At 36.2% G+C, this 27509-nt stretch overlaps 2 protein-coding genes across 3 annotated transcripts in view; one reads left to right on the forward strand and one right to left on the reverse strand.

Annotated features, from left to right (window-relative positions):
• Positions 1–212: 212 nt before the first annotated feature.
• On the reverse strand, positions 213–16230 carry LOC577628 (salivary glue protein Sgs-3). Of its 2 annotated transcripts, XR_972520.2 has the most exons (6): positions 16118–16230; positions 14220–14351; positions 12173–13010; positions 11621–11717; positions 10154–10221; positions 213–5802 (listed from the first exon to the last, which is right to left on the reverse strand). XR_972520.2 is itself a non-coding variant. In XM_777842.5 (5 exons), exons 2-5 carry the CDS (start codon positions 14263–14265, stop codon positions 5785–5787), a joined length of 999 nt encoding a protein of 332 aa, XP_782935.4. In that variant the 5' UTR covers positions 14266–14351; positions 16118–16230; the 3' UTR covers positions 213–5784. The 2 variants fall into 2 exon arrangements, 1 of the variants encoding a protein (XP_782935.4); XM_777842.5 differs by lacking the exon at positions 10154–10221.
• Positions 16231–25078: 8848 nt separating this feature from the next.
• Positions 25079–27509, forward strand: part of LOC115921604 (protein atonal homolog 7-like) — a 4878-nt gene continuing 2447 nt past the window's right edge. The window contains exon 1 of the mRNA XM_030979209.1: positions 25079–25083. Within this exon, the coding sequence (XP_030835069.1) occupies positions 25079–25083 (5 nt within the window). The remainder of the gene's footprint in view (positions 25084–27509) is intronic.

Consider the following 27509-nt stretch of genomic DNA (forward strand, 5'->3'; position numbering starts at 1 on the left):
TATTTCTGCTGCTGTGTAAGCCTACAATAGTACAATAGTCATTGGCTGTCAAAAGAGTTATCAGAGAGAGGATGGCGAGATGAAGAGAAACATGGGGAGATTTAAAGAGAGAGAGAGAGATGGAAAGATATATGGAGCAATTGAGAGATAAAGAGGAAGATGGGGAGAGAGAGGCCAAGTGCAAACAATAAATAACACAAGAACAGAAGAAATTCACACATGAAATTCTTTATTCAATAATTACTACCTCAATTAAAACCAAGAACAATACACAATTTTGACTTAATTGATTAAATACATATCCTCAAAACCATTTAAATTGCAAACAAATATGTAAGCATCTTGCTTAAGTGATAATGCAAAGATGGGAAAATCAACAGTGATGAAAAATAATGCAAAGCAATAACTCGTTCAAATAAATCAACAATCAACAGACCATGGAGCTTTGTCCACAATCAATTAACATTCCTTTGAATTTGGCTAATAAAATATATCTTCAGTGGAAGTATAATAAGCAAACTTTATACGCTAAATCTAATGTATTTGGGGAATACACATATATTTGTTGCAGAATATACATTGATTCGCTTACTAATCATGATTTGTCAAATGCATACTTGCTAGAAGTTAACGTATAGGAGCTACTTGTCCATTTATAAATAATGTTAGTTTATTACCTTATATAAATAAGTTTTAAAATGTAAATAAGTCCTAATTACTTTAAAATATGAATAAGTCTTAATTGCTTTATGGGAATCAGTACAAATTACCATACAACATACAGTGTATATGACTGCTAGTAAGTAAACAGTGAAGTAGAATTCATCTGTGTCGTAACGACTTTAACTGGGCCTTAACAATTGTTTTTAAATCTTGAGAAGATGAGCTGAAACAATCAAGTAAAAAAGGAGAGAATTTGGTGGAAAAAACATGTCAAATTTAGCAAACGAGAAGGAGCACAAATAGGCATGCATGATGGCAAGGAGAAATAAGCAATTATTACTTAGACTTGCTTACCAGGCACTTGATTAAACACACTTTTATTTCTACTCCGAAAGTGTGTTGCAAGGTCAATAAACTTTTCACTTTCTCCTCCTCCTCATACATTTCAATCTGCAAATACATTGACAAATTGCATTCTATATGTATATGTACATACAGTAACTCTTTTGGTGCTATAAATTGTTTAAACTGCCCAATTTTTTATATTGCATTTAATATTTTGGGACAAATAAATGCATGTTTTTGTTTTGTTTTTCCATCATCAAAATTCAGATCAAGATCCTCAATGCAACATTAAGTTGATGAACAAAGATAAGGAGCCATGTGATTAACAATTTTTCTCATCAATCTTATTCTTGATGCTTGTGTGTAAACTTTGTGGCACTGTAACGGTTCAGTCTTAAGTTAGAATATTAAAATGTAGTACCAATACTTCCCTTTGCTTATATCAGCAATTATATAATACATGAAAGATTTCAGAATGGTTATGAAGTCTACGAAGTGAATACATATATACCGACTAGGCACATCTATGTGTACATCAGTATGAATATAGATCTCAAATGACCGTCTACATATACAATGGTTTAAAACTTAAATCTTACATCTTACAATTGTAAAAATACACTAAAGGTTTCCCACAGTTCAGAGTTCCCTCGTGATTATTTAGAAAGCACATCCGAATTTGATAAAAACCCACATCTTTTGGTTTTTGTTTACAATATCATAAGCTCACTGCAAGAAGGTCTCAAGTTCTATTTCAGAGATTATGATATTAGCCTCTTTGAAACGGACTCTCTACATTTCTTTTCAAATGATGCATCCCCTTCACAAAAAGACACAAATTCCATTAAAAAAAAACAATTTGACAAAAAGACACCACTTTAGAAAAAGATAACCACTTCACAAGATAAATATTGTAGGTTTGGATCCAGAAGGGTATTAACTCTGTGTTAAAGTATATGAGTTAACGCCCTTCTGCGTCCAACCATACCATATGTGTGAGGATCCTCTTTTTTTTTCCTGCAGAACTGCAATAAAAGTAATTATTGTGACATCTTTTTAAAGCTGTATTTGTGCTTTACAACAGGTAATACATGACTTCTAAGACACTTTAATATTACAAAGTGACCGGTGTTACCACATACATGTAATTACAAGGCTTTCTGTGATAAAACGCTTGATCAATGAACAATAGTTTGAACTACTGGTAGATCTCTTCTTGAGCATTCGCTAAAGATCACAAAAGGCCTGCTATACATCAGGGCTCATATTCATAAAACCTTACTATGCCTAGCTCATTGTGACTAAATCTGTACCATAGTAAATAGTACCTCTGTAAATTAGTCGACGACTAGCTTTGTAAGGTGTTACAAATATGGGGCCAGATCATAACAAGATTCACAAATACTCTTAAAACCAAACAGTTCAGAAAATAGACAAATGTACAGTAGCCAAATGTACATGTGTTTTAGTACGTGCTTAAACAGGACAGACAATGTAATAACATACAAATACAACAACAACAACAACTGACAAGACAAAACAACAGGTGGAATGAAATAAAGAAACATTATGTATAATGTACAAGTTGCGATTCGTCATCTGCTTTGACGACATATGCTCTGGGATATATTCTATGAAAGGTATGGATTTCAGGCTTGGTTAGCAATGGAGTTTCAGGTCATTTTCAGGGCTAGGGTTAGGATTAGGGTTCGGGTTACATGCAGGTTTAGCATTGAGTCAAGGATTGAAGTTAAAAACTTGCCCAGGTATAGACAGCAGAGCAATTCTTCCCAGAGCATAATGTCTTACAACAATATTTATGAGGTGAGATAAGGAAAGGTGGTCTCTTTGGGATAATACATTTTCTTGTACAAGGTGCACACATATTTCTTGTAAAACTGTATGGATAACAACTCTCAAAGTCTAAAGGCTGAAACAGTGGACTTTGGAACATGTTTTACAAGTTTTTAAGAAAGGCAAATTGTCTATAGAAAATCTAATCCATCTCAGTGCCTTGCAGAATCGAACCTACTCGTACATACCACAAACCTTTACAAAATACATCTTAATTACATATATAATTACAGTGACAAGATTAAGAGAAACTTGAATTATCAGCTTTTAAACATTTTCTACAAACTTCCATTTTTAGACATATCTTCTACTTCACACGTTCTAGAAATAGACTTCATAAAATAAAGATAAAATACACTATCAAATCCCTCTCCATCAACTTTAGTATCAAAATCTTCTATGTTACTTTCTGTCTGTTCAGAGCCAGAAGGTCGTTTACTCTGACAAGTTTGTGAGTTAATGCCCTTCTGGCCCCAAACAGACCAAGTTTTTTATTTGATGGAAAACACAGGTCCATCTAACCCCTTTCACAAGTACAGTAAATTCTAAGAATAGAATGGAACTTTGTTTTCTTTATACTATACAACCGAACATAAAAAAGTGTACTGTACACATGTCAATTGCACGTTATGTAACATTAAACTGTTTGTGTCCAAAGAAGCCACCATGTGAGACATTCAATCTACCATACTGTACTGTAGTCAAATATTGTTACATATAATGGATTCTGTCTTGAGCATCTAAATCAAAGCAAGACTTCCTTAGAATATTGCTTCAAATTTAGAACAAGCAAAGTTTTGGGAAGAAAAAAATTAACCCTGCACCGCCAAATTTTTGCTCATTGTACATTGCGGTACTAGTAACCGACTGTTAGGACTAGAAAGTATTAAGTCCATGGAGTTAGCACCTTCTTGCCATCATCTGATGACTTCATAATATCTTATGCCTCGAGTGTGAAATTGCATCTTGTTACTGTAGGAACACACATTACATATTTACTTATAATCTATGCACCGATCTATTGTATAAGCTCTCTTCCAAACACTATCTATTCAGTACTGTTCTATTAAATAGTGTTAAACACAAATCTTTTAAAAGACTAATGAATATATCTGAATCTACTCTAGGTAAAGCAATGTTACATTTTATGAATACGGTGGTTAGCCATATGATTGCACAAATCATGTTTTTGCTTACTTTAAAAACAATGAATAAGTTAGAATGACTTTATGTGAAAACTGTAACATTACAATAACAAATTAATCACAATAAATGAAGAGAAAAACATATGACTGACTAAACAAATACAAGTTGAATAGTTAATATTAACTCAAGGAAAATACAATACACAAAAAAGTGATTTATATTAGTAACAGGGAATTCAAGAAAGAATAAGTGACAAATGTAATTTGCACTGATAAGTTTCCAAATGTGCATGAACCAGTCAAAAAGAGATTAGTGGTTTAGTAAACTGCTACAACTACAAGCCAAATAAAACAAGGAAATTAATGAAAAGACATATTTTAATAGTGTTAAAGCTGGTATAGACTGTCACATTTTGTCTTCAACAAAATGGAACAGCAAGAGAAAGGAAACATATGTTACATTATCGTTGAGATGAAATGTAAAAAAGCAGAAACAGTACATGCAAAAAATCATGCAGGCAGTAGAACATGCAATAGGAGTGTTAGTCATAGTCATAATAGTAGTTAGAATAGTAGTCTTTTAAGAAGTACAGTCGGGCATGAAAGTTTACATACACTTGGAAATTTAAAAAAATTACTTGCATTCTCACAACTGCACTCATTCCTATCAAGAGTCACATACGTGTATATAAACTTCTCAGAGTGATTATAAGTAATGTTTATACTATACACTAAACAGAGACAAATCTTGTCTTTCTTCTTAAAGTGACAAGTTGGCAGGTATTAGTGAAGTTGTGATAATGTGTTTTGCTTTTCTAATAGGTGCATGTAAACATTCAGGCCCAACTGGACATTTAGCACTAATATAATACATAATAGTAGAATCTAGTCTGTCTTGAAGTTAATAGGAGTAAAATTACCACTACAAGCAGTTGACATAGTACACAAAGATAAAGTAGTACACATAGAGAAAGCATACTTATAATACATGAATACTATATTGGGTAGTACTAGTTAAAGTACATATATACAGTACCAGAAAAGATGATAGCATGAAAGTACAAATAGTTGCTTGTTATAATTTCCACATGCACATTCCACTTAATATAGGTAGAATTAGAAATAAACTATATATGCAAATTGAACTTACACTCAAAAGAAAAACTGACAATAATGGATGGAAAACTTAAAGCGTCCGCTGAGAGCCAGAAGGGTTCTAAGTTCTAAAGTTTCCATAGACTTAACACCTCTCAAACTCTCAGAAAATAAAAAGATTTAATCATGAAGAGAAAACAATCTTGAATAGGATGAATGGATGGATGTAATAGATGTAAATAAGAATACCATCAAAATTGGAAGATGAACTCAGCAATTTAGTCATGAAAAAAAAAATTACTCTTGAATAAGATGGATGGATGAATGTGAAGATGCAAATAAGAATACCATCAAGATTGGAAGATAAACCAAAGTCTTGCAGCAAGATAAAACCTCTAAACTGTCATTTAATCATAAACCCTCCTTTTTTCAATATCTCAATAAAATTACATTTGAACTCTATCAAAATCTCTTGATCTGGTCAGTTGAGTGTTTCCTCTCTTGAGGGGTGTTCAGATGCTACTCTGCTGTAGCAAAGAAAGTTGATAATTCCTCTGTTTCATCTGCAGTTTGGAGCTAAGTGGATATTAATAAGCTGGCATATGAAGGATGTTGTATCCAAGATGGCCTCTGATCAATGAATAGCTTGGGATAAGATGCTTTAGGGTCACTTTGGGTCATCTCATAACAGCTGATAGTCCTGTAGAGGTCAAAAGAACAATGGATGAGAAACAATTATTCACAACCATGATCATGGAATAAATGATTCAATAATAGTCCCATTAATACAATTTAATGTTAACTGCTCTGTGATTGACAGTTAAAAATATAAAAGTTTGGGGTAAGTTGAGACATCATTTTGAGCCCTCCAATTTAAATTCCTGCCAAATCTATCCCACAAAAAAGGGTAATCATGCCAATGGATTAGGACACTTATTATACTGAATTTAAATTGATAATATTCTCAAATTATGATTACCGGTACTCAAAACATTGTACCACTGTATGTGTTTGAACTGTGTTCTTTAAATATTGTCAGAGTATTCAGAATCCAATGTATATCTTTTAAGTAAGGCTACAGGTACCAGCAAATTTATTCTCCAATACCGGTATATTCAATTTCAAAAAGGTGTCCTACAGATGTAAATTATCCTGTGAATTTTTAATATAATATATTACATTATCATATGATACATGGAGCTGTGCAATATTCTTTCCATGGGTTCAATTACAAGTAGCTATTTGAAATGCATACACATTCTATACATGTATTGGACACGGTGAAATGTCCTCAAATGTCCTTGCTCTCAACTGACTAAACTTTACGGTTAAAGTGATTCAAAATCTAATTTATCATATACGACAGTCATATGTTGAATGGGCTTCCTACAGTAAATGGACATGTACATGGACTATATGCTGATTTGTAGAGCCTAGATACATTTAGCCTACATGTATGTCTGATTTTGTAAAATGTATCTGACGATTCATGCAAATGTATCATCTGACTCTAAAGAGTTGAAGGTACAAATGTAAGATCTCCATAAAAGTTGGGGTCTTTTATACATGCACACACGCTTTGAAAGAACGTGGACCGCAGGATTTGGCCAAACAAATAGACTTTGCATTTCTAATCTCATTGACAAATATCCGGCATTGTCTGAATATTACCTCATGTATAGACATGGTCTTTTGTTTATTTTTTCTTTGCCTGTATTCTCCGTTTGTTATCAAGTCAAAGTCTGTACCATCACCAGACACCTATAACATGTGAATAACATGTTACTTTAAAACCCTGTCTATGTATGTTTGAAAACACGCAGGTTTCTTGTCTCAGATTTTTGTTTTAATAAAGCAAACCAAAGAATGAACATGTACTTAATATGATATTCAGATAAACATGTAAAAAAAAAAACTTGTGACATCTAAATGAACAGAAAACAAATATTTGGGGCACAATTTTGCCAATTGTTCATCACTAAGAAAATATAAATGCAAACTGCTTCAGTACACTGTACATGTATGTCTCATGTATGGGTAATTCCATAAATCAGGGACCCACTTTGTGAAATTTGTGGTGTCACTCTTACATTTAGAACCCACACATACCGGTATATTTGTGGCTATGAGTAAAGACTTATAGTGGAGTGAGATTGTTAAGTGATTCTAGGTATGAGAAAGCAATATTAGGCTGGGAAATCACTTTACAATCTCACTCGCACTATTTTTAAGACTTTACTCAGAGCCACAAATAAGTGTGGGTTCAATATGTAAGTGGTACACCAAAAGTGTTACAAAGTGAGTCCCTGATTTATATGTAGATGAATATCATGGTGGAAAATCACATGAAAATGAGAACACTTGAAAAAGTCTAATATTTCAATTGTGACTAGAAATACATGTATGTGAACAGGTGGCTTAAAACCATGGTCCAAAACTGATGCCATTTGTTAGCATAGTCCAGAGCTGCCAACCTTGTGCGACCAAAAAAAGGAATCATGATGGCAAAAAAAAGGAATTTCAAGCAAAAAAAAAGGAACTCATAAAAACGAAACTTACAACCACGCGCGACACACTTCCAATGCAGAAATGTTCTTTCATCGTGCTGTTTTTTTTCCATACAAGCAGGTAATTTTGTTGGTGGTTATTTGGTATTATCGGCATTTCATTCTTTTTGAGAATATTTTTCTCTTCAAGTATGTTTTAAATTAGTTTTCTATTGAATTTGTGATCACCATTTTAGGGCAGTTGTTTGACGTGTGGTATGTAAAAAAAAAAATTTAAATATTTTTAAAAAATTAAAAAAATTAAATTTAAAAAAAAAGTATTTTATGAAGAAAAAACGTACTACCGTAATTTGGAGGAAAAAACAGAGTAATTCCGGCAAAAACGGAGTAATTCCTGCAAAAACGGAATGGTTGGCAGCTCTGATAGTCCCACCTACTCAAATCTGTGGGTAGTGTTTATAACTGTGTGTAATTTTTGAAAGCAAAAGTATAGTCCATTTCTTTTCATTTTCAAAACCCCTATCATTACCATACTATAATATAATTGACCATTCAGAATAACCTCTAAACATTTCCTTTTCACGATCCCATTGCATGACTACCCCTCCCGACAGACATCACCTTTAATCTTTCAGTACAAAGATCTCACAATATATATGTCAAAGTATGTTAGTGCACGTACATGTATGCAAGATGAGTAGAGGATATGTGTTATATGCATTATACACATGCATGTAAATAATGTAAGCTGATATCCAGGATGCCTAGACTATCCCACACCATGACATGCAAAGAATTCTTACAGGGAAATTCACACAGGAGGGACATTCACACCGGAGGTAATAAAATCCATTTCAAGAAACATGATATAGTCTCATACGACATGTAAAGCGAAAGCATAGCACATGTACAGTGAAAGGCATGAACACACAGGATAATTATGTTGTATGAAAAAGCCATATCAAGACACTAGAGTTTAAGGGAGATTAGTTAAATAGTTTCCACTTTATGTGTAGTGGCAACTCATGTCATTGGGCATTGCTTAAGGTTATAAAAGATATCTGGTGCAAGTCATTTCAGTACATCCTCTTTATCAGCTCCATTTATATTTTTTCTGATTTTTTAATCATAGGCCAATGGACCATGATTCTTTATCAAGTTTTGTTTAAAACAATGCTTGTATTTTTCACGATTGTTTCACTACACAACATTAGAAGGAAAAAAAGAGAAATATATGGTTATACATGTACATTAAAATATGGCCATTCTGAATAGGGGTTACAGCAATTTGGCAGCCACCTTGTACACCGCCCCGCACTGATCTGACAAGCCAATATGAGAATGGTTGGTATTAAAACACTACCACAAAGAGAGAGAGAGAGAGAGAGAGAGAGAGAGAGAGAGAGAGAGAGAGGCAGAGAGAGAAACAGAGAGAGCGAGGGGGGAGATGCTAGGAGATATTAATGTTCAATAACATGCAATGGATTTAACCAGATGCCTCATCAAATTGGCAAGAAAAATGATTAAAATTCAAGATGGGAGGGGGAGTGGTGTGAAATAAAACATTTAATAGAGGGAAAACCATTAAAAACATACAGACAGAGGGGCAAGACAAGAGTAGGAGTAGGAGGTATGGGTATGTATAGGGATAGGAATTAGGGTACAATAAATATCAACACAATGGATAAATAAAGATGTAAAGAGATCTAGGTATTACAGTATTATAGAAAAACATGAAATGAAGTAGAAAGTGAGAAGCAGATCATAAGTCAGCAGGAAAATAATATCGGTGAGCAGGAAATAAAGGGGAGATGACTTTATAATGGTACGGAGAATAACTGAGAAATGAGCAAAAAGAAGAATTGAATACATGTAGATATGAGAATTATTGTCGATCATCAAAATTGATTAGGGAAGCAATATACAAGTACATATAAGTTGGTTTTCATACATAAAAGAGGAATAGTGGAGAATGGAAATGAAATATACAAGAGAGGAAAATGTTAAAATATAAAATGGAGCACAGATACAAGTATATAATGACGCAATAGTTAGAATCTAAAACATAAACCAGGAAGGAACAAAAGAGTGGACCATGAAAGACAGAAAAGAAATGAGAGAGAGAAAAGTAGGAAAATGTACCTCATTATATAAATAAAAGAGGGGAAAAAACAGAAGAAATACACACACACACCAGGCTGCTAATTCATACCATCTAGAACCAAACTACTATGTACATGTACATGCATACCTCTACCAAATCAGTCTCCACACAAAACCAATTACCTTCATGGAAGATTAAGCATGAATTGTTTATAATAATGGACATACCATAGCAAAGTAAAAACCTAATTATAATTGTATCTACCGAACCATGACTGAAAAAAGTGTACAAATCATTTGAAGGATCAATTTATCTAGATGATGGTTGTTAGGAAGCTACGCTCTAGTATCTTTGGGCTGCGTTAGTAAAGGATGACTACATGGAGTATACTCTATGTTACAAGGTTGTATTCACAAACATGCATTGCTTTAATAACATACATGTGGGGCTTGCGTGTGCGTGAGTGTGTGTGTGTGTGTGCGCAGACTGCTCACAAATACGGCTCATTCTGGGAAAGGTGAATTCAAGGGAAAACAAAATAAATCACAGCAAAACAATAAAACAATGATTAAATTAAACATGTGATAACAAGGTTCAAAATAGGGCAAATCGACTAGTTTACTGTTAGCACATTACTGCAATCACCCCGAATATCCACAGATCTTCAAAACATGAAGAGGTCCCACTTTGTACATTTTGAAATAATCACTCCCACAGCAATGGAGGTGTATATAAATAGCCTTTGTTTCCCCTTTTCAAAAATACTTCCACCTGTGTATCATGGAGTGCACTGATTGTGCATGAATGAATAATGATTACATAACTTTCATGAGCACGTATCCAGTATTTCAAAATTATGTTGTATGTTCGGCAATGACCTTTATCTGGTCATGCTCAGACTGCAACTGTAAACTGGCTTACACTGTAACCCTTAAAAGTTATGAGTGAAAATAACACCTTTTTCCATTAAGAAATATAGCCAAGCCTCCTCAGATGTCCTTCAAACGACACTAAATACTTCATGTGGCGCCTGAATCGTTAAGTTGGGATTCACATCTTCAACTTACATGTATGATTTCTATAAATGCCTGCCTACTCTACAAAGCTTCATGAAATATCAGCGACTAATTTGCTTGGATCTGAAATTAGAGGTTTTCTGCTAAACCTCAATCACTGATCATGCAGAGTGTTTCTTTTTTTCACATGACAAACATTTGAAGGTCAACAAGTGAGCAAGGCATTGATGGGTATGAGGTGTGAGGTAAGGAAACCAAGGAAGAGGGTACTAGTAGAGGGATAAGACTTGTTAGGTTTGAGGTTGATGCTTTGGAAATTGCAGCTTTAATTTGGCGGTGTAATAGAATTACATTTTGCAGAACACTATTTGAAACTTGTTTTCTTGTATCACATCACTTCCAATGAATCTCATCATATCTATTATACTTCAAAAGAAACCAAACACTTTTGGGCAGATCCGTCTAACATCAAAATCAGAGATGAACAAATACTTAAATTCACTTTTTTTAATTTAATTTTGCGTACCCTAAATTTGAAGTCGTGAACATTCAATTACTCTATTGAACAGCCAATCATTATTCAGATTTTGAAGCATGATGCAAATGGTAGCTTGATTGTGATTGAGAGACTAATTCGAATGAGTGTAAATAAATTTGGGGATCAGGGGCAGGGATACAATCATTCAGAATGGGATCATGCATGCTTTTAGCCACTCCAAATAATAGGCCTGAAAGCCCTGATGGTGTGTGCTCTCTCTCTCTCTCTCTCTCTCTTTCTCCCTCTTTTTCTTTCTTTCTTTCTTTCTTTCTTTCTTTCTTTCTTTCTTTCTCTCTCTCTCTCTCTCTCTCTCTCCCCCTCTCCCATTGTTAACAAGATATGAAAGCACTCACCCTGTCTCCTCTGTAAATGGGGTTCTTTGAGAAAGCTGACCATCCACTGTCTTCCGTCTCTTCATTCAGTCTTCCATAGCTGTTTCTCAATCTCCTCCTAACAACAATAAAGATCATCATACATGTAGATACATTATCATCGCAATGAAAAGGAGTTGCAACGAAATAGGAAATTGACTAGGCTCAGTTTACTTGTATAATATAGGCACATGCAAGTCAAGGTGCTGTTCTAAGTAATTGTTTTAATGTTGAAGAAAAGGAGATGAAAGAATTAGTCTTGTTTCAGTCATGATCTTCTTTGCCACAATCCAAATACAGGGAAAGTTTGTTTTGTTGGCTGATAACACTTTTTTCTATTTAAATAGAGAGGTGAATAATATTCCCACTTTGAAAAATAAACCTAAGGCTTATCAAGCAACTTGATTTCAGAAGAGTAACAACAAAAAAATCAATTGTAATTTTAATGGAATATATTTTGAATAGGAATTAAGTCTTTTTCAAATGACACATTATATTGTTGTGCCTGAATCATTAATTGATACGTTCACTTACTGCCTGATGTAGACGATGACACCCACAACACATACAAGAAGTATAGCAGTGACAACCAGACCAACAACAACAGCTGTGTTTCCATGATGTAATGTAGTCTTGTTTGGTTCATCAGGCTTGGTGGTTGATGCACCGGTGGTTGGCACCTTCGCTGGTTCCGTTGGCTTTTCTGTAGTTGGTTTTATTGGCTGTTTTGTCTTCTCTGGTGCCACTGTAGATGGCTTGGGCGTGTCTGGTGAATGAGTGGGTGTGGCTTTGGAGGTAGTATACGGAGCAATGGTAGATGCATCGGTGTCATCGGTGCTCGGGCGATTGGTTGTCATGTTTGGTAGTGCTGTAGCATTGTCTGGTTGCGCTGTAGTCATGTTTGGTAGCACTAACGTAGTCATATCCTCTGGCATGATGGTGGGAGCGTCTGTATCAGGGTTCAGATCTGTTGCAGTGGGCTGCGTTGCCTCGGTGCAGTTTTCTGTGGTGTCGTTACAGTCTGGTGCACTGGTCTCTAAATCTGGTGTGCTCATGTCCATCACGGTTGTTAGCTCCGGTACCATGGTGTTGATATCGGTGGCAGGTGCCTGGGTGGTTCCATTTGGTGCTGTTGTAGGTGCCTGGGTGGTTTCATTTACTTTTGTTGTAGGTGCCTGGGTGGTTTCATTTAGTTTTGTTGTAGGTGCCTGGGTGGTTTCATTTGGTGCTGTTGTAGGTGCCTGGGTGGTTTCATTAACTTGCGCGGATGGCGCTTGCGTGGTATTATTTGGTTGTGTAGCAAGTGCTTGAGGGATTCCAGGTGCCGTTGTGGAAACCTCCCCCGCTGCATGGCTGGTTGAGAGTAAGAACGCTGCAGAAGCAAGTAAAGAGAAATAAAGGCAAAAGTTTGAATACATGTCCTCTTCATAGGATTGGAATACTATCGTACAGTAAAAAATAAATTTTTAAAAAATTATTAGGGGGCTCCATATCCGATTCCGGGGAAATTTGGGGGGCTACTTTTTCAACTTTCAGGGACTCTTTTTTTCATTTCTGGTGCTACTTTTTTCAGGGCTACTCTTTCATTAAATCATAAAAGGATACAGTTAGTTTGATGAGTTTATTTAGTAGGCTTACTGAATACTGGCTTATATATCTTTGATTAAGGTTTCAGGCTTCCTGCTTCATATTAACCCACTCATTACCCAGTAAAAATGCTGCAGCATGCAACTGGACTGTCAGTCACAATGATTTTCTCTGATTTTCTTGTAAAAACTTCACTTTGAAAAATGATTATCAAAATTCAGTAAACATGGCCAGAATATTCACAAAATAAGATTTGATTTCATTTTCACAAAAACTATATTAAAAATTGTGGCAATCATGATGGAAATAGATTGCAGTTTCGCGATGTTTCGCTACATATGGTTTAGCGATTGATCAAGGTTCAGCTAATGATCCATCAAAACAAAATCGGCTGCCAAAAACTCAGTCCCTACGCTCCGTTTCGCAACCGCAAAATTTGTAAGTGTTTTTGCGTACTTGGGACATAGTAAGGCATGGATCAAGTTATTTAGGATAAAATTTGTGTATACAATTTTACATTGAGATTTAGCGCGGGGGTGTGGGCAGACCAAGAAATGCACAAAATGAATACGAAGCTAGTAGAGAGCAGCCGCTCGTAGTCATGCGACAATTGTTACGAGGGCGATTTAGACCATTTTCTTTTTTAGAAGTCGCCCCCGTAATCAGATTTTTGGCCTATACATGTAGATAGGAATTAAAACCATTTTGTCTACTTTTCGAGCTGAATTTAATCCAAACTTTATCTGCATGAGGCTACTTCTAATGTCTAGTCATAACTTAATCATTGTCTCCCATAAGGACCCTGAAATAAACAACAAAAATATTTTTAAATGGAGAATTCCTTCATAATTATTTCTAAGGACTACTGGTACAGACAATAACATTTATTTATGACATGAAGAAAATATCAAGATGTTTCAATTCAATTCTCATTTCATGTATATGTTCTGCACATTGATAAAACCAGATGAACTATAGTGGCTAATATTCTTACCTGCATGCAACGAGACACAAATGCAAAATATTGAAGAATACTTCATGTTGATGCTGTCTTTGCCTTGGTCGAAAGGATGCTTGGTGTTGTATCTAACAATATTCAAACGTGATCCAATTTCTCTTTAAGAATCTATTTGATCAAAATTAAAAAGAGAAAGAATGGTAATTTTTTAAGTTTACAAGTGGAAAGATAACAAAAATATTCACTGAGCAATCACATCTGTCATTGCAAAGTTTGTTTTTAAACATCCCTCCTGTTTGCATTTCAGCATGGCAAGAAGAAAATAATTTTCTAATTCCTTCAAATAATCAAGGTAAAACAATCACATCTCCTACAAACTAATTTGTGCTTGATAGAATAAAGTTCCTGATGCATGGTCCTGTTTCATTCTAATGTTTGTTTGCTTTACATTCTTCTGGATGTTCCGCACCATAAAATGATCTGCCTTCATGATGACCTTGATTAGGCTTGTATAATCTGTTATCAGTATCATTTACATAAGGAATGTACTTTAGGTCAAGGTGGCCACAATCATGATCAGATTAAGTCATATTGGCAAATGGCAATCACAAGAATAAATAAGAATGAGGAAAGGTACATGATAAAGATGTTCTTAATATTTTCAAAGGGTTTTCACTCTCCAACAGAGAAATTTTCAAGAACATTTATACATACATGTATTACATGTACATTTGTTTATATTCTCTGATGCCAACCTCATTTAAAATGACTCGATGTGTTCATTATTCCCTCTTATCCAGTGTTCTTTTATAAAGCTCTCATCATGTTCACTTTCCAAAGAATCCAGGTTTCCAGAGCCAACAGTTACAACATTGCTATCGCTCACAAAGTCACCGCATAGATTTGTTTTTCACACCCAGAAAGATCAATAAATAAACCATACAATTGCAGCAGAGCTTTTGCCGTAAGGGTTTTGTGATGAAAAGGACCGATTGCTCCACATTTGTCTTTGTCATTGTCAATGACAACACGTATAACTTAAGCTTACATTTAGCGCATGCGCATAACGTTCATCCGATCTCAGCAAATTGCAGCCTTATTTTCCTAAATTGGCGCCTGAGTTAGCGACTGTAATCTAAGCAATTCATCATTACGGTCGCAAACTTAACACATGCGCGCACACCCCACCGTCGGCACGGTATGCAAAATTGCAATGGTATTGTGCAGCAGTTTGCTGTGAATCCCATGAGAAAGTGTATATTATAAGTCTTCGTTTTTAAGACAAATACTAGTCTAGAGTCTACTCCAAAAAAGATAAGAAAATTGACACAAAACAGGTAAAAAACATAATGACTTTTAAATCATGCGCATTATTTGAACAATTGATGAAGATTTAGTTGATTTTCGGTGTGTTTCAGTAGGGTTTATCTCCACGCCGGACTTACGGGTTAAAGTCTGGATACACTTCTGAACTAGGTATAGCGCCTGCTCCAGCGCGGCACCTGGCTTTATTTTATTTTTTTAATCAAATTCGTGATTCAATTTTCACCCTCAAATCAAATTAATTCCTACAATGGTGCCCATGTTAGCATGGTTAGTGTAGATCTGTAAAGCATATTTTAGATTCATGTATTAAAATAAATACCGCTAAACTGCATAATTGAAAATGTGCCGAGATCAAATAAGCTTTAAGCGCCATGAAAAGTAATGAAAAGTAAATGGACAGCTTCCATTTTTTTACAAACGCCAATTCATTAACATAGGACCACACAACACATCATCACTGTTCGCGCACTTTCAAACACATCACTCTTCGGCAAGAATACACATGTAAGAATGGTTTAATTCAATTTTAAATATTTCTCATTGTGTATATTAGATAATATCCTTCCCTAATTTTTACCATAAATGTCCTAAGATTAAGAGAAACTCACCAAAATCTGTAAATTCGTTGTGAAAGCCGTCTTCTAGAATGTCGTAATGTATCAGGATGACGTCATTATGAGGAAGTTGTCACATCTGTTGTCATATCACGTGTCGCTTATTACAGCTCCCAAGCGAAAGAGATTAATAAGAACGGATACCAGTCTTTTGTCTGACTCATTGTTTTTTACTCGTCAATTTCTTTTTGTTATCTCGTCATCAGTGTAATCAAATGAATATTAAGTCAATAGGGATAGAATTTATACTTTCCTTTTAAATGAGCTGTAAAATGTGTAATATAGTTATATCACATACCGGCATACTGATCAATGATTCCATAGCAAATGACACAAGAGCAACAATATTGGTTAAGGGTATACCGAGGGTATATAACTGAACAGAACAATGTTTAATTTGATTAACGGAAACTAAATTAAAAGTAGTATAGAAAGGTCATCAGGACAGGGGTATTTGCTTTTAGAATTAGATTAATCATCATGGTAAATGAACAACCGATATTAAGAAGACGTAGGTCAAGGCTTTGCCTGGTATCAGTCAACCTAGCTGCAGAGAGATAATATCTAAGACTATAAGGACACGAAAAGTTATAAGTAAATATATGCGTTGAATTCAAATCACTACACCGAGAACACGACCAATAAAAGATCAATATGACAAACTTAATGATCAAGGTAGAGAGAGAGAGAGAGATAGAGAGAGAGAGAGAGCCGGAGAGGGGGAGCTAGGACGAGAGAGAGAGAGATAAAGAAGGAGAGAGAGAGAGAGAGAGAGAGAGAGAGAGAGAGAGAGGAAGAAAGAGAGAGAGAGAGAGAGAGAGAGAGAGAGAGAGAGAGAGAGAGGAAGAAAAAAAAGAGAGGCCGGTTGGGCAATTATTTTAATTCCTTTGTCTATTTCTTCTTCTTCTTCTAGATCTAATTCTTCTTCTTCTTCTTCTTCTTCTTCTTCTTCTTCTTCTTCTTCTTCTTCTTCTTCTTCTTCTTCTTCTTCTTCTTCTTCTTTCATCGATTTTTGTTGATCATGAACTCTGTAATAAAAAAAAAGGAGGGGCACAATTTCCGAAAAGTTCTCAAAAGCTCTCACCATGCCTAGGCCCACTAAAATAATGATCAACCCTCTTTGGAAGTAAGTGAAGTGAGACGTGTTTATGTGTGCGCCGTTTGCAAAATGGTTGTTAGATCACAGGCCTACCTTATTTTTTGCAATATTTATTAAAAATGTCACACCATCAGACTTACGTTTAATGGCCTATCAGTGGCACAAGAGGGCAGTATCCTGCTTCTCAGAACATGCCATTGGTTTGGAGTGTTTGGCCTGCCCGGTTGCGCGTTTCCGTTTTACACCCTGCCCTAGGCTTTTCTCCAATAAAATTTTACAAACCGACTGGTATTCGGAGTCTAGTCGTCCACATCTTGCCTAACTAGGCGTTGTGGCGTGCGCCTGTAATCCAGCTAAAAAGTGGAAGTTACAAACTGATTCAGCCGAGGACGCAGGTTCGAAACTGAGTCACGTCTTTCGGATGGTGACGTTTAAAGGTCGGTCCCAGACGTAAATAATCATATCTGATTGATACACGTCTGTAAAAACCCAATACACACACACACACACACACACGCCTCGGCGCTCTGCACACCACCAGAACTCTGAAAACGTCACGTAGCGCTAGCTAACTCTCTATACTAGTTGATCTTCCTAGTCGTATCATTTATTTTTATCCATTAATACGCAATACTCTAAGAGCGTGAGGATGCGTGATCAGCTCGCAAAATTTAGCCCAGCGATAACAAAACAATAATATATCGGGAAAACCGTCTTGAACAAGAAGACCCTCGCATCCCCAATTGAAATTGTACATAAGCTTTGGCTTCGCTATTCTTGACGTCGATATAAACAAACTTAGACTTCGGATACAGCATGTTTCGTGTAATTTCTTGCCGAAAAGCCTAGGGCAGGGTGTAAAACGGAAACGCGCTGCCCGGTTTAAGTTTGGCACAATATGGCAAGTACTGCTTTTGGGGGCAAGCGCACAACGAAACAGTATACGCCATCAACGCCATCAACGCCATCATACGCCATCATCCGAAAACAAGTTGGCCCGAACTATGTGTATAGATGGTTCTGCTTCAGACGTAAATCAAGTGATATATATTAGGTACTTTTAGATTTACACGACGAGAACGTGGACCGCCACGTGTGACATCCTTTTAAAGGTAGTGTGACGTCCTTTTAAGGCACTGCCGGGGCGCGAATTTTTTTTTTCCCAAACAGGTTTACCTATGAGAGTAAAATCCTGCCTCCTGATTGGTTCAGAGGTATACGCATCATGAATATTCATGACTGAGCTGAAAGATACTAGTAGTATTACGCATGCGCGTGACACAAGGCGAAGCTGCTCATGCAGCTCATCGAAATCCAAGTTTGAGTTCGTTGATGCAGCGCAGCTATAGTACGTAGGCTATACACTGCATGCATGGAAAAGCTTGTCTTTGACATGTGTAGAGCCTGTATAATATTACTTTATGTCCTTTGTTTTCTTTGGCCAGGTTCATCTGTCACAAAGGAACCAGAACCACTGATATGTTTGTTTGTTTTGTTTTATTTCCACTTTTTCATATCACTACAAAGAAACATACAAATAAATATAATGAATAACATGTAAGTTTGACAAATTTTGTTTCTAGTTAAAATAAAAGTTTCATACAAAAGGAAAAAGCAGGAGACCACATGTCGTAAGCGTAAATGCTTGAACATGACCGTGGCCTCTGCCGAGTTAACAAAATAAAAGAACAACCCATGCAACTGCATTGTATTCAATGTTAAATAAGATATAAGTGAAGTGATTAAAAGTGAGCATTGCTGAATTAATTTTGAGTGAAAAATTTAGTGAAATATTTCGTGTTGAGAAGTGCATTTGTGCAACGTGCAAAAATTAGCTTGGTGGAACAAAAAAGAGACTAATACCGTGATATTAATTGTGTGTTGGTTTCAGTTACGGGTGATAATATTAAATGTTTGTCAAGATATCATGCTCAGAGCAACACAGTGGCTTTGACCCACATCCAACTCATGTCGGACCATCCTGATAAGATAATTCATACCCCTTGTGTGTGTGTCTATTGTGTATTCTTGACAGCTAGTGTGTGCATTTGTTGCTTATGTGTTTGTAAATACATGAGGGTGGGTCTGTGTTTATAGAGAGAGAGAGAGAAAGATAGTGTTTGTAACTTTGTATGTATAGCCTATGTGTGAAATTGGAATATTAGTGTGTGTACTGTAAGTGAACTCTTTGAGAAAAAAAGTCCGCAGTGTAAAACTATATAAACCAAGCACCAGAATAACCAGAAATGTTCACAAACAAACAGACCCCCCCCCCCCCCTTCCCCCAATAAAAATCTCCTCGCACCACAGCTAGCTCACATACATTTTGTACACCTAAATGGACAGCAAAACTGAAGTCCACGCGCATACGTAATACATATACTAGGTACTGCAGCTCAGCCACAGTGCTGTGAACTCAGCTCGTGAATATTCATGACGCGTATACCTCTGAACCAATCAGGAGGCAGGATTTTACTCTCATAGGTAAACCTGTTTGGGAAAAAAAAATTCGCTGCCGGGGCGCGCGTTTCCGTTTTACACCCTGCCCTAGGCTTTTCTCCAATAAAATTTTACAAACCGACTGGTATTCGGAGTCTAGTCGTCCACATCTTGCCTCGGCGCTCTGCACACCACCAGAACTCTGAAAACGTCACGTAGCGCTAGCTAACTCTCTATACTAGTTGATCTTCCTAGTCGTATCATTTATTTTTATCCATTAATACGCAATACTCTAAGAGCGTGAGGATGCGTGATCAGCTCGCAAAATTTAGCCCAGCGATAACAAAACAATAATATATCGGGAAAACCGTCTTGAACAAGAAGACCCTCGCATCCCCAATTGAAATTGTACATAAGCTTTGGCTTCGCTATTCTTGACGTCGATATAAACAAACTTAGACTTCGGATACAGCATGTTTCGTGTAATTTCTTGCCGAAAAGCCTAGGGCAGGGTGTAAAACGGAAACGCGCTGCCGGGGCATGGCCCAGTGCCTTAACACAATGTCACACGCGGCAGTCCACGCTCTCGTCGTGTAAATCTAAAAGCCCCTATTGTTTGATGGGTCTTCAAAAATGTGGGCGCGTCACAATGTCCCAGTTATACCAATGAATACCAAGCATATGAAAGCGGTGTATATGACCAAACATAAAGAGGGCGGCCATTATCACCCCTTTCAGCAAAGTAGGCCCTATATAGTTTATATGAAATTTACTTATTTCAAAAAATAAAATAAAATTATGAAAAAAAACTTTTCATATCTGACGAATATTAAAATGTATTCACAACAGATGGTCTAATTGTGATCTTGGGTGGTATTTTTTGTTAAAACTATGTTAACTTTTTTGCTGAATTCTTTGTCCCAGAGTTAACTTATCTTTAACAAACTGCTAAATTGCTTGTCTTCTGAAAATAGGTAATTTTCTTTCATTAATTCCGCGGAGTTCGGGAACTAAAAGGTTCAGCCCGGACATGCATGAGGGCTTTTATGAGGCCCTGTTTTGAAGGGGGAAATGTCTGGGTTGTGGGGGCTACAGAGGCTCCAATATAATTATGTTGTAAGCGAGCTTAGCGTAAGTTTTTTTTTTGGGGGGGGGGGGCGGGTGAAGACCAGATGAACGCAATGTTACGAGATTCTGCATTTCGTAAAACAGAATACAGATTGCACACATTATTATGTCAGACATGTCACATAGTTTGTCGGACCAAGCGACAACCGATACCTAATATTTTCATTCTAAATTTTAAAATGCCATAACTCATAACTGGTGATGTTTCCCTATGGAAAAATGTAAATACATTATGAATATCGTTTTTCAGAGTCGTCGTCTGTTAGGGTTATTTTTCGGAACAGTGTACTTGTCTATTGAGAATAAAAAAGGGGTAAAACTGCAATATATAAACAAAAATAGTTTTGATGAAAAAGTAAAAAAATGTAGGTCTTTTGTGTAGAACAGAAAACCGAATTATGTATTTTATTATCAATATATTTTGTCTTCAAACACATTTTTTTTTGGGGGGGGGGGAATCTTGGCAGAAGTGTGCCTTGACACATTTCTTTCTCATACACTGTCGCTCATAAAGTTGGAATATTATTGTTTTACCCCAATTTATGGAATTATTTTAAAAATAATTTTAAAATAATAGATCTAGATAATAGTATACATTCTCAGATTTTATTAAATAATAATTTGCCAATGTATGTGTTGCGTGACTGCTAAAGCACGTGTATGCTACTATGCTTATCAACTAGGGGACCTACGCCCTTAAGTCATAAATGACAGTAATGAGAATTAATGCCCCACAAAAGAGCACTAATATAGCACATCGACACGGTTTTGATCCTGGGGCCTCACAATTACGAGGCCATTGCTTTGTCACTGAACCATGACTGTACGCAGCGGGGGCTACGGTAGAGGGCAGTTTCCATAAATAAAAAAATTAAAAAGAAAATGCAATAAATTTTTAATAATTTATTACATTATACCCAACACTTTAGACGGGCTTTAAACGTCGTAACCTCGTCTTAAATCCAATTATATTTTTAACACGTGACACAATCTAACCAATCTTCATCAATAATTTTTAATGAACTTCTAGCTTTGTTCTACGACTAATCTAATTAAAAACACCCTTTCGGCCCGGCCTTTCGGACTGATAAAAGATGCTATTGAATTTTATTATCAGCATTGCATATTGAAAGCGTTGTATTAAAATACCACAAATCTTTCAGCGGTTCGACATTGAATTTTACTCATATAGCCATGATCATCATGAGTTTGTAGCTTGGCAAGGCAAGGAAATAGAATAGGCTTTGAAAATATCATTGGAAAAACTGGAACGCCACGAACACTTGCGCCTCGCCATAAAATATTGTTCACTGGTCCAATAAATAGTTAACGTAGTAGCCAGCGCTGGATAATTTTCTTGCGAAATATGACTACTAGTCTTGGCTTTTAGACCCGGTAAAACGTGGCTCAAATACAACATCAACATAATCCATCCCCTGCAAACACATATTTCACACGCATCCACATAAAACCAGAAATGTAAACTATACTAGTCAGTAGTCACTAAAAATGTTTATTATAACTTATTGATTATTGCCCAGTAATGCCTACATTATCTTTGTATTTCTGTAAAAATGTCTTTTCCAGTAGAAAGTCCTGTAAATTTCTTTTCAGAAAGTTCTAAGACCGAGAATGAATTAAGCACAGCAATTAAGAGAGCATTGGAAATGATATAATATAGCTTGTGATAATGTCAAAGTTGTATCGACTGATTGTGCCAGCGGTTTATTTCAAATAGGCCTAATTCATGCGAAATAGAAAAATACCATAATGCGTATATAGTGAAAATATTTATTCTATCCTTTTCAAATGTTTCTGGATATCCCCCGAAAAATGCAGTAAAGAGGTGCGTTCTTACATAATCGAGAATGCTGAGAAACATTGTGGTTTTGGATAATGGTAATTGGTCCTTGAATTAATAACAGTTTGTTTTTAAAGACTAGGTAAGGCTGGTTTTAAGATCAAGGTTGTTATGACTGGAATGGATGGCTGAAGTGAGAGTTAGGGTGAGAAAGAAGAAAAGAGGGCGAGAGAGAGATACAATACATAATACGGAACGAGTGAAAGAGAGGAGGGAGGAAAAGAGGAGAGAGAGAGTGAGAGAGAGAGAGAGAGAGAGAGAGAAGGGAGAGACACAGGGGGAGGCAGACGGGCACACAAACAAACAGACACAGACAAAAAAGGGAAGGAGTGATGATTGCAACTTTTTAAAGGCAGTCATGACAGTCATTTTTTTAAGTGTATACATAATACATGATTATAATGTTTATTATGCGAAGAATTACAAAAGGGACATAGAACAAGCTGTATTGCAAACTGAGTGTTGTCTCATTAATATCAATAGAAATGTGCCAGCCAGAAAGAAAAAATCAAAAACGACGATAGTTACTACCTCTAACCTATATCTCACCCAGTGGCGTTTATACAAGTACTGTAATTTGGACTGGGAGTGGAAACATTGATTAATGTTTCTGTGTATTTGTTCCTTTTCATCTTACCCTCTCCCCCCCCCCCCCCCCCCCCCCCGTCCCCCTCCCCTCCCCTCTCTCTCTCTCTCTCTCTCTTTCTAGTTCAAGTTCAAGTTCATTTCATTTTCATAAAAAAAACACAGCAAATGCAAATAAACATAATATTTACATACAAAGAATTTTCAGTTAATACAATAGTTTCAAATGAAATAGGAGAACAAAAGAAAAGCCCATGGTGGCCTTGTATAATAAAAAGTTCCCCGAATATTATAATTTATATTATTTATATTACTGAGCATATATTAGTTAAAGATATCAGGAAAAAAAAGCGATAAACACAATATAAAAAATATAAAAAACTACAAAACATGTATGAAATAATTTAAAATTGGAGGAGGGGGGCAAAAAGGTTTAGAAGGTAAATTTAACGGTACTCAGAATAAAAGGTATACTAGTCTACAGCTCCAAGATGAAAGGAGGTGGGGGGGGGTCTTCATTGTTCTTCTTCTTCAGTGAGTGGGAAGTTCGTGGGAAGGCGCAATCTCAACTAAAGAGGGGACAAAAATGACTGAAAATTTGATCCTATATAGGGATGCAGGGTTCGGAGGTGGGTCCTCGCTGATATTTACCGACGGTGCTTCGGGGGAAGTAGTCATGGGGGCGTGGTGGAAACAAGCAGCTAGCTTCAAGAGAGAGAGAGAGAGAGAGAGAGAGAGAGAGAGAGAGAGAGAGCTATCAGGGTTTTGCAAGTGTCCCGAAATGTTTCATAAAGCTGTGCGTAAAGTTACGAATGACTTTACAAATCATTTTAATATGAAGGGCCAAATGGGATGCCCAAAGTTTTTCCTGACATTTTAACAAAGTGTGACTGTATTTCCCATAATCTCAATTAAATTGTAGCCAAAAAATACACTTTGCATTAGAATTTTTTGTTAATAATGGTAAGGTTTATCTACATCTGCATATTTCAACTTTAGCTTATGCAATTAAAAGGATTTGAGAATCCCATTTAGCTCTCCATATTCAAGTCATTCGTAAAGTCATGCGTAACTTAACGCACAGCTTTATGAAACACCCCTGGTTGTTAAGGACATGGGACAGCGGGGTTAAACAGATGGACGAGGAAAAGCCTGGTACCGGTATTACCAATAATTGGGTAAAATAAAAATAATAATACGATAATAATATCTCAAATTTAATTTATCTTTTGAATTCGACGCTCTGATATAAGAAATAAAAGTTCATTATACGGAGAATATTTTCAGTGATAATTTTTCTCTTCCCCTATTATCTCCATATCCTCCACTGGCCCTCCTTCCCTCCTTCCCTCCACTTCCATCTGAAACGCCCTCTAGAAACATCATTGGGCAATCTATTTCTAAACTGATCGATCTCTTTTTAAAAAAGCGATCCACATTGTCTTAAAGACTTCATTAGATAACATTTTATACCATAGTCATGGTATTAATTTTAAAATCAAATCAAATATTTTACGTGACGTTGCATTATTTCTGGCCACTCCTGGATAACGCTTTGGTCTCTTATGCCTGCCCTGAATATATATGTCTTTCATAACTCAAATCACTGAATTCTGCGTTATCTTAATACACCCTTTGTTTTATATAGTTCAGTTTATACGATCCGTAGATCCGTGAATTTGTGAAAATTAAGTTTTATATCAAACATCTGGATGATTTAGAATTGATAACAAAGAAGTTAAACCAAAGATCCGTTTTTTCGAAGTTGTGTTACTTCCTTGATCCGGGATAATATTAAACCCCTCTGAAAACTGATTTCATTTATCTACCGAAATTTGGAAACATGATGTAAGTCTTGTCAGACTGGTTTTATACACAGATATTTTATAAGGGAAGTAGTTGGTTTCAATAGAGGTAGAAAAATGAGAGGAACAGGGTTTTTTTTTTTAAAAGTTGTGAATCTTTTAAGTTGCGATAAATCAAACACAATTTGGTAACTCTGTGCGTATCTTGTGAGCTTTCCTCATATTTGCTAGCTCTGTACTATGAAGAAGAAGAATGGAAGAAAAAAAATAGAATTGTGTATTTTCCCTAAAGAAAATTTTCAATCATACATGCACTCAAAAGTCATTATTGCAAAAATATTTAAACCCTTTATGAATCAAATCTTTTCAGTCATCAAGAAGTAAGAAAATGAAAGTTTATGAAATTTGTGTACATAGTAAATTGCAGAGGACCTAGAAAAATGTGTCACGGTGTTGCCAACTTGTGTTTCTCTGATGAAAATTTAAAAATTCAAACAAATTGCCTACTTTTAATCGGATATTGCTCGATAGAAAGAGAGAGAGAAGGACGGCAACATGAGAAGAAATAAACAGTGAGACCACCCCTCCCATAACCCCCTCCTAACTTGAGCTGCCCCCCCCCCCCCGTTCGCGTTATTTTTTTCTGCGGCACAGATTGGGGTTAGGTGCGTGTTGAGCATATGGGAGAGTTTAGGGTTAGGGTTAGGGTTAAATCAAGACCTCTTTTTTTTTTAAAAGCCCAAATCTGCGCCGCAGAAAAAAATGACGCCCCCCGTTCCGTCCCGTACGCCTGTAGAATGGCCACTGAGTACCACTCGTATCAATGGCCATCTAGGGGCGTTGGGGGCATCTACAAAGTACCATCCCGCTTAATATCATTATCATGAACAATGCTTTCACACTTGTTTGTTCCTTGTTAGAGTTTATCACGGTTTATTAAAAATATAGGTTCACAAAATCATACCTGGTCGTAAGTAGTAACATAATTATAGGGGTTTTTTTCTGAACAAACGAACATTACCTTTACATTTACGAATCCAAACATTTTAAACATTACATGAATTGTAAGCTTGACGTGAGTATTCATGAAAGCAGAACAACTTGATGAAAATAAAATCATTTGCCATCAACCTGTTGAGGGTACTCGTTACTATTAACCAATCAGGAGTCAGTATTTGATAATGGGCGGTGTGCCGAGCTATATGAAGCCGAATAATTATGTGTACGCGTGTGACGACCCGCATATAAAACAATTTGAAGATTGTAACTATTTTTTTTTTTTTATCTCTCTGCGGTAAGAGGCTCGTTAGGTTTAACAACCGCAAAATATGATTTGTTTTGGCTTTTGTCTTCATTTGCCAATGACCTTGGGACTCTTATGGTCGCGTGTCAGCGTCTGTCTGTCCACATAACTGGTCCAATCATAGACTTTAATCGATCAAAACAGGATCGGGACGGACGAGAGGTTGGCAATTCAATTTGGAAGAGGAGAGAGGGTTTCTTTCGAGTTACTCCTGCGTTCTTCATCTTCATCTTTGAGACTGGAGTTGATTAATCACAATTTGCATCATTCAATTGGTAAGTCGAAATTCTATAACCTTATGTATTCTTTTTACTCGTTAATTCAAAGTAAAGAATTTGAACTATTTTTGAAAAGTGTAATGGATATAGATGATTGTTGATGGATGAGCAAAAGCTCGAGAACATCAAGAAATTTTAAGAAAGGCATAGAAAATATTGAAATGCAATGAATAATAACATGGCATACAAAATAATTAGTTAGGCTTTAAATAATCATCATTAAGATTTTTTTTAATGGCGTAGCGACTGGGGCAGGGGCACATTCCCCAAATCGAATGTTTTTATATTTTATTTAAAAAATTGAATAGATTTTGAAACTTTGTGAACATCACAACACCTGGGCATTGTCTTAGAAAGGGTTGCAATGACAGAGATCAACAGAAATTCATACCAATAACAGCTTTGTGTGTAGGAGATGCTGAATTGAATCTATGCGATGGATCGAAGGATTAATTGGGATCAACTGCAAACTTACTCGTCTCCAATATCCCTTTTTAAAGCCATAAAATTAAAGAACTACATATTTATGGTAAATTAAGGCGATTTCATCTCACCCAAAAATATGTATTGGAGTGGCAATCGACTTCTCAAATTAAAATGTGTTATTTTCGGTCAGTATGGTTTGTTTCAAAAGAATTCACTGAGACACATTTAAATCAGGTTGTAATTGACTCCAATCACCACAAGTTCCAATGTTATAGGTCTATTTATAAATCCGATTACAGTTGATAGTTATGACGAGCAGGCGCGTACGCAGGGGGGGGGGGGGGGTTGGGGTTAACCCCCCCCCCTTGAGTTTTTTTTATGTGTATGTTTTGTGTATGATTTTTGTGACCCCCCCCCCCCCCCCCCACTGAGCGACTTTTCGGCTGGCTTAGTCGGTGCGAT

Source organism: Strongylocentrotus purpuratus, unplaced genomic scaffold (assembly GCF_000002235.5).
Source record: "Strongylocentrotus purpuratus isolate Spur 01 unplaced genomic scaffold, Spur_5.0 spur5_scaffold_10, whole genome shotgun sequence".
NCBI lineage: Eukaryota > Metazoa > Echinodermata > Echinoidea > Camarodonta > Strongylocentrotidae > Strongylocentrotus > Strongylocentrotus purpuratus.